Source organism: Thrips palmi, unplaced genomic scaffold (genome assembly GCF_012932325.1).
Source record: "Thrips palmi isolate BJ-2018 unplaced genomic scaffold, TpBJ-2018v1 HiC_scaffold_12, whole genome shotgun sequence".
NCBI lineage: Eukaryota > Metazoa > Arthropoda > Insecta > Thysanoptera > Thripidae > Thrips > Thrips palmi.
In genome coordinates, this window is record NW_023144623.1 from 8,305,320 (window position 1) to 8,313,702 (window position 8,383).

The window sequence follows — 8,383 nt, forward strand, 5'->3', positions numbered from 1 at the left end:
CGCCGCCACCCGCTGCAACAGAAACAGGTCAGCCTCTGGGCGTGGAGGGAACGCCGCGGACCACGGCACCACGAGCAGGGACTCACCCGAGGCGCTCTCCGTGGACCGACCCGCCGACGGCCCTGCGCTGACGCCGCCCTGTCCGCCCCCGCCGCCCCCGGAGGCGGCCGCGCCGCTGGAGTCCCCGGGGGCGGGCGTCTTGCCCCGCCGGGCGCTGCCGGCGCCTCCGCCTCCACCGGGCTTGGGGCGCGGCTCCCAGGGGGACAGCGGCACGGGGGCGGGGCGAGGGTTGACGGCGTTGGACTCCGGGGAGTTGGCCGGCGCGCGGCCCGCGATGTAGGGGTCGCTGCCGCCGATGCCCAGGCCGGGGCACTCGCCCGAGTTGGGGCTGCGGCGAAATCCGAACAGGAGCGTTAGAGAAACTAAAATGGCTCAAGGTCTTACGGAGTACTCCAAGCGCCACTCACATGAAGTTGGAGCACTGGTCCCGGAGGAAGCTGAGGGCCTTGTCGAGGATCTGGCGCGCGAACCTGGACGCGGAGCCCGAGGTGGGCGCCCCCGGCCGCGGCTTGTCACACTGCCGCGCCGTCTGGTCCAGGACGCACTCGCGGAACCGGTGGTGCGAACTGGAACACGCAGGACACAGGACATGAGGCCACTTGATCGCCAGCGAAGCAGCAAAGGCTACCCGGGTACCCACCAGCAGAGGTTGACGCGCTCCACGTCGCCAGACACCTGCTCCACGAGCTGGCGGTAGTGGCGGCCGCAGTGGCTGTCCTCCGTCAGGGTGTTCTTGATGCACGTGGCGTACTGCAGGTACTCTGCGAAACGAGGAACGAGGATTAGTCAACGTCTGCACCGGCGGCCTGTCACTGTCAATGCGCTCGCCCGGTGACGACAAAACAAACTCACCGCCCTGGTACTGCGGCACGGTGCACATCTGGTAGACCGAGTCCACGGGGTTCTCCACGGCCTTGTTGAACTCCTGGCGCCTCGACTCGGTGAAGCAGCGGTCGATGTACCTCTTGACGCACGTCACGAACTGGCTCCACGTCCTGGGGGAGGGGAGGCATGCCGATGAGAAATTCAGCTCCGCGACCGTTCGGCCCACCTTGATCCCGAGACGCACCCGCACACGAAGTCGATGTCCGCCATGTTGTCCGGGAAGATGTAGCGCGGGTCCTTGAGCAGGGGGTCGGCCATGTGCACGCAGCGCTGGTACTCGGACCGCAGGCACCCGGTGATCATGGTGTTGTCCGCGGCCTGCGCCGGCGACACTGCAAAAGAATGAAATAATTAGGATTCGAATTTGGATGTAGATAACAACCGAGTGGGCGCCTGGCGCCTCACGCACGCGATCCGGCCAGCCCCACTGCGTCGTCGCATCGTCGTCCTTGGCCCCGCCAGCGCCAGGTCAGCCCTCCACTCACGAAAGGTCCTGAGACGCGCGCCCCGACAGACAGCGATGACCCTGCGGTGCGCTGCGACCAGCGTCGCTCTGTCCCTCTCGCACTCATGGGGCGCCCCGTCGGCCCGTAGGGGTGCGAGAGAGACCAGAGCCGTGAATAAGTGATGGCGGCTGCTATCAATGGCCTCCGGGCGGCGCGCGGCACACGGTGGGCACGCAATGCCGCCGACTTTCTTCGGTAATCGCAGTCAGCGGCAGTTAGCAACCGGAAGCGCCAACCCAACCGGCGGCCTGGACCGGGCGGGGCGCGACGCGCGACGCGCCCCGCCGGCAGGCAAAGGCCCTTCCCTTCCGCGCCTTTTTCACGCAACGTCGTCGCCCCGGTCACGACCACTTGGCAAGTTGTTCCGAATCGACGCCCGAAAAAAAAGGAACAGAATCGAAACTGAGACGTTTTGGAGTGGCAGCCCTGCTGGAAGAAAGGCTAGAGGCGCCCTCGGCCCACTGGACGGTGGCGTGCGCACGACTTTACAGCGCAGTGGATAGCGGGGCTGGAGAAAAAACACGCCGCCACCCTCGCGGCTCACGCCACCGTCTTTGGGGCCTCGACCTATTAGTCAGGAGCCCCCGCGGCCCCTCGGCCCAGCCAGCCCCACGGCCCCATTGGGGTCAAGCGGGCAGAGCGCGGACAAACGACATTCGGAAGCCAAAACGAAATTCGGACCAAGGCCGCCGTGCAAACGCCGCGACGCACGCGCCACCCGACGCCGATTCCGAACACCGTGGCTGTCTCTCTCGCACTCAGGGGGCGTCCCGTACAGGTGCGAGAGAGACAGAAGCGCGGTCGCGTCCCCAGCTACCTGCGTTCAAAACCCTGCCGCGGGGCGCTTCAAGAGCCCCTTCTCCCGCCCCAGAGGGTGGAAGGTCATGGGGCCTTCCTCGAGGGGCTCGAGGGCTTCCCCGGACGCGACGCGAACAGCCAGCAAGACATACCGAGGGCAGGCGGGCAGGCAGGCAGGCATTTCCCACAAGTCACCGGTCGTAATTGCCACCCTCCGTCACGACCGCCGAGGCTTGGCCATGGAGGCCGCTGTCTCTCTCTCTCTCGCACCCTTACGGGACGCCCCATGAGTGCGAGAGGGACAGAGCGGTCGTTTGGAATCAGACTTCAGCCCCCCGTAAACCACCAAAGGGCGCCGCCGCCGCCCCCCGACTGCTTGAGGACACACGACATGTGCTGGGTGCCTCGTGGGCACACTGGGCACACTGATTCCGCTCTGTCTCTCTCGCACCCATGGGGTGTGCCGTGTCGGTGCGAGAGAGACAGAGCGACGAGGGTGCGGGGGGCGGTCGGCCGGCAGTCCCTCCGCGATGTTATCCAGGCGATGCTATCGGTGGGTCGGGGTGGCTGGCGGTTGGTTCCGCCTGACGCTACACTGGAGGTGCTCCAATGGCCTAATAAACAGCGCGGCGCCAATAAGTCTGCCTTTATCACGGTCTTGAGGGCCTTGATGACGAACGCGCAACGCGCTCCCTGCGCTCTCGGTGACCCGAATGCACCGCCATTCCCGCTTTTTGTTTTGCTTTGTCTCGCGCGTCATTCGCGAGGGCCTAATGGCGCCTGTAATGGAGTGCAGTGAGGTCAGTTCGCGGGCAGTGTGCCGCCGTGCCGCCGCCGCGGACTCGGCGGACGTCCCCGACGACGCCCGGCGGGGCCGAGGGCCGCCGTCAGAGGCCGCCGCCGACGGAGGCAGCCGGTCGCCAGCTCCGGTAATGAATGACCGCACGGCAAAAAGCGATTCAGAGGGAGGGGGGGGGGTCTCCAGGAACGGCGGCGGGTTCTTGGATTCCAGCACCAGCGAGCCGCCGCCACATCACCCTACAGGGCGACGCGCTGCTCGAATTTGAAACGGAGCGCGCGCAACTCTCACACTTTGATCCGTTTCCAGCCCGCTGCTGGCTGGCGTGCCGTGTCCTCGAGGTGCACGAGTCTATCGTTCTGGATTAGTGGGACCGCCGTGCAGCACCGGGGCCAGCGCCGTCTGAGGGGTGGGTGTGCGAGGGTGGCGTGACGCGGCGGTGCACCGCGCACGCAATGCACGTTTCGGCGCGCGCCCGATACACGACAGAAGAGACCACCGCCCTCACCGGTGCAGCCGAACCGACATTTTGAAAAATTCGAACCGCAACGCGGGTTTTTGAGGCTTTCCACAAAACAAGCTGCGCCTCCTTCTTTTTTGTCGGTGGCGTGGCTACGCAGCACGCAGCGCGGCGTCGCGTCGCGTCGTTTCGGGGAAACGCCGGCCACCTGTCAGCGACTGGCCGAACTGGGCTGCGCGACGCGCCCCAGAGAGGGACGCCCATCTATTATTCGGCCGTCCCAGGCCGTCCCCGAAGTGTCCGAGACGTCTGCTGTCTGTCCCTGTCTGTCCGTCCGTCCGCCGCGGCGTGCTAGAACACACAGTGCATGTAGGAGGCGCGAACGCGGCGCGCCAAGTAGCGGGCCCAGTGCTGACAAAGGCTTTGGGGGTGTGCGACCAGGGCGGGCCCAGGGTGCGGGGCGGGGCGGGGCGGGGCGAGGAGAGTCAACAACCTTCACACAGTCCACACAGTCCAGACTCGGGCGGTCTTGGAGAGGCGAATCAATAGCCCGTTCTGCCTATTCACTCACGCCCACTCTTCCAACGCCGAGGGCCCTACAGTGTACAGCGCGGGCCGGAGGGTCACTAAGGATGCAGCACGGCGCCGCGGTTTCTGAAACAAGCAGTCATTTCGGTGGTTCAGGTGGTACGACACAGTCACACATTGTGCCACGCTGAAACCGTCGTTCCTGCCCTCCTGCACTTTGGTGCATGGAATGCGTCATGTTGACTTCTACAGTATCCCCCATCGAGCTGACGGCGGAGACGGGCTGGAGGGTAACTCCGGGAATCGTTCGGGGCGCGCGCTGCGTGTACGTCTGTGCTCCCCCGGGAGCGGCACCACCGGCCCAGCGATTCCGAAAACCGTTTCGTCGCTGTCTCTCTCGCACTCATGCGGCGTGCCGTGGAGTGAGAGGGAGAGAGACCGAATCGGCGGTATGGTGCATTTTATTACCGGTCGACACGTACTGCAGTGCAGATGGAGGCGTTTCCGCGCGCCGTGTGTGTGCCACACTGTAATACGAAGGGGCGTGCCGGGGCGTCCCGCGCGCATCCACCCCAGAACTGGAAAGGGAAGGGGGCCCCCCCGCCTGGCGTGACGCCAGACAGAGACCGACAGAGTCGCAGGGCATTGTCCAGCCGCTGTCTTTCTTTCTCTCTTTCTTTCCTCAGTTCTCAGCGGCTAATTGTCGTGCCGCGATTATCAATGCGAGTTCGCCCATAACGCCGCAGTGCGCCGTGCCGAGGCTCGGCGGTCTGGAGCGGCCGGCCTTGACGGACGGTCCCAGTGGCCGCGGGGCCAAGGTAAGGGAGTGGAGAGCCGGAGGTCCGTGGTTCAAGACCGCACAACCTTTTTTTTTTTTTTTGGGGGGGGGGGGAGGGGGGGTCAGTTTTTACGCACTGCGTGACTGGTTTTCTTTCAGTGCAAGTCCGGTGTGAGGTGAGGTCGGGTGAGGTAAAGCGTCCCTAGGCTGCCGGCGTTGCTAGCGTTGCCCGGGAGGCCGTCAACGCCGCGACTTATGCAGCAGCTCGGCTCCTTAACCGCGCGGCAGTAAATCCGAGCAACTAGCGCAAACTAGCGCGACCGCGGCGCCCTCTCGCGACACCGGCCGGAACCCGAGAGAAAAGGGGGAGGAGGGGGGGGGGTAGAGTGACCAGCCCGCCGCTTGTTTGACGTTGCCGGTGCATTCCCGCGCGAAAAGGGGGTAATAAAAGCAGAAGGGAATGAAGAGCCCCCCCCCCTCCCCGCGTGACCATTACCTACCCCACGGCATGACATCAACACGGAGGCCATCGACCGGACAAGGCCCGCCCCGCCCCGCCCCGCCCCGGCCCGCCCCCTCGCGATGAGCTCCCGGAAACACTTGTCGTTATCGAATCAATGTCATTCTTAGGGCCTAGAGCCCCCGGGCCCCCCGAGCCCCCTCGGCCCCCAGGCCCCAGAGGGCGACGACATTGGCAGAGACCTTCAACGCGAGGCCTAGCGCCGTGCGCGTAGGCAGTCCCGCGACGAGGCCCTGTCCGCCGCGTTGCCTACCCGAGCATCGCCATTACCATTACGGGCTAGACCACTACTGATCGTGTGCCGTTTCGGGCCGGAAGTCACCGTGGGCCCCATCCTCTAACAATGGCCCTCAAAAGAAACTGCGCGGGAAATGGATTTTCCGCTTACCTGGAACGCTGGACAGCAGCAGCACCAGCGTCGTGGCGAAGGAGACGAGGGTCGCGCTGGTGGACGCCATGGTCTGCAACAGTGGAGGCACGGCCATTGGAATAAAGCGGCGGTGATATTGAAAAAGTGAAGCGCTGCCCCCTGCGGCGCCTCTCTGGCTGCCCATGCTTCAGACTGACTCCGAGCGTCGCTCTGTCTCTCTCGCACCTACGCGGGGCGCCCCCATGAGTGCGAGGGAGACAGAGCGACGAAAAGGGCTCTCGGAATGAGTCTGGCCTGCCCGCCACCGCGCCGCGCTCCGCTTCCGGTGCGTGGCCCCGGCCGGAAGCACCCGTGTATCAGATGGCCGCGGCTGACCCATATGTACCCCGTGCGCGCCGCGCGCCCAGCCTCTGGCTGCCTCTGGCGCTTCAGTGAAAAAAAAAAAAGAAAAAAAGGGAAAAACTACATAGCGAAAGCTCTCTGTCCCGGCGCGTCAGTGTTTCGGGCTTGCCGTGAGTGGACGATTCAGCAACAACAAGGACAAGGAAAGTAAAAACAACAACACCCGAGGCGTCGCCGCCACTTTCGCTGTGACACACGACGCCCCACTGGATTTCCACCTGCAATGATCACAGCCCGCTCCGCTTGCGGCCGCGCGGCCTTGAGTGCGGTATCTGCGTTTGGCCTTTGATTGGCGGCCTCCGACCGGCCGGCAGTGAGCCCCGTTGTGGCCTCTAGTCGGCCTTTTGTGGACGACTCTATGGGTCTCGTGCGGGCGCCGGTCCCCCTGTCTGTGTGTGGGTGGCGTGCGTGACTCCCAAGGTAGAGAAACGTAAGGGGCTCACGTCACAGCTCTCACACACAGGCACTCGTAGACACACACAGACGCGCCTTTACGGCACGCGTGTCGGATTGTTTGTCGGTATTAAAAATTAAATGATGGTGGAGAGTTCCCTGCTTGGAGCCATCAGGGGTGGCTCGGCTCGCCGCCCCGCCCCACCGGCACGTGGGCGCTGAGGTTCGGGGGCGGCCGCGGTGAGGGGGAGGGGGTGATTTAAGAGAGGGGTTGCGTAAGGGGTGGGGGTAAATAGCCCCCGTCGCGTGGCAGTCGTTTGTGTGTGACGGGCCGCCACCGCCGCCATACGTCAGCCATAAATTGAGGCGTAAGGTGCGGGAGGGGACACGAACCAATCTGACGCATGTACTCGTACCGTATCTGTTCTTCGCCCTACCTATGAAAAAAAAAACGTGAAAAAAAATTAACAACTATCGACTGAAAATAAAGTTGGAAAATATTTCGGACCTCGTGATTACTTTGTCGAGCGGAATGCAAAGATGCGTCGGACTCACACTGCATCGCATTACCGGGCCGTCCGTGCGCGACGGACAAGGCAGCCCCCCTCCCCCTCTGCATCCTCCCCCGCCCCGCCCCGCCCCGCCCCGCGGCGCGCATGGCTAACAGAGCACGTCGACGCGCAATGCTGCTGGCTGGGAGACACGACTACTTGGCTTGCGTCGCTTGCGTACGGAAACAGCCACCCAGCACGTCTGTCCGTCTGTCTGTCCGCGTCCGTCCGCCCGTCCGAAAGGAACACTCTTTTCGGGAGTGACATAGTACCCGCGAAGCCTGCAATCACAATAATCATCCGTCCCCGAGGGGCATTACACATCCGTGTTCAAAATTACGGCGACGTGTTAGGCGGCGATCGAACACAAGGGGGAGCCTTGGCCGAGCTGCAGAGACTGATTCCGAGGGTCGTTTACGTCTCTCTCGCGCTCCCGCGGCGCGTCGTGTGGGCGCGAGAGAGACGGAGCGACGAAATGCAACCCTCGGAATCGGTCTGCTGGCCGTGTAGTAGCAAAACAAAGGGTGGCGATGACGCGTGTCCAAATAGAGGGACTTCCCTCGCAGGGGGCCGCGCCGCGCCGTGCGCCGTGTTGACACTAAGCGCCGGCGAGTACACAAATATGTGGAAAAAGCATCAAACCCCCGCGTGGGCGGCGGAGGCGGAGGGGGAGGGGGAGGGGGGAGTCCGGCAGCAAGTTCAATGCTCCACAACAACCCGGTCGGACAGGCGGGCAGGCAGCAGCATGCAGCAGCAGCGGCACGGCAGGTTCGACTCACTGTGGTCCGGAACGGACGAGGGCCGGATGCCCGGCAGTCACACACACAAACTCCATACACAGAGTGAGATTTGTTCCCGGTAATACGGCGACGGGAGGCGATCCAGTTTGACGCCGTCCTCCTCCTGCCAGTGGTGCATCCTGGCGGTGATGGCGGTGACATCATCGGTCCGAACGGCTCCATTTTTCGCCGCCATCTGCTCCTCGTTAGCGTCTTCATTCCCGCCTCGCTCGCCGTGCCTCGCCTGGTCTCCATCAGCCTGAGACCGCACCGCATCGAGTCGAGTGCCGCCTGCCACTCACCCACACTGTACGCCGAGGCGTAATTTGAATCTGCCGCGCCGCGCCACACTTGCGACGAGACGGGATTTTCGAATTGTGCCGTACTTCCGGCCGAGGTGGCCGGGCCCCTGTCTGCCACTGTCCGGGCCGCCGGCGCCGCCAGCCTGCCTGCTCGCTCGACGAGATGCCCGCCAATTTGAAGCCAAGGACGCGCTGGGCCGGGCTGGGCCCATCGCCACGCCACGCCCTATCTGCCGCGCGATCGTCGCACAC

The 8,383-nt window shown here is 64.3% G+C and overlaps 1 protein-coding gene across 1 annotated transcript; it reads right to left on the reverse strand.

Moving 5' to 3' along the window:
- Nucleotides 1–28: 28 nt before the first annotated feature.
- LOC117640515 lies at nucleotides 29–7,990 on the reverse strand. The gene is made up of 8 exons (XM_034377036.1): nucleotides 7,888–7,990; nucleotides 5,723–5,795; nucleotides 1,130–1,277; nucleotides 913–1,055; nucleotides 701–821; nucleotides 468–626; nucleotides 242–388; nucleotides 29–35 (listed from the first exon to the last, which is right to left on the reverse strand). Exons 1-8 carry the CDS (start codon nucleotides 7,966–7,968, stop codon nucleotides 29–31), a joined length of 879 nt encoding a protein of 292 aa, XP_034232927.1. The 5' UTR covers nucleotides 7,969–7,990.
- Nucleotides 7,991–8,383: the final 393 nt, after the last annotated feature.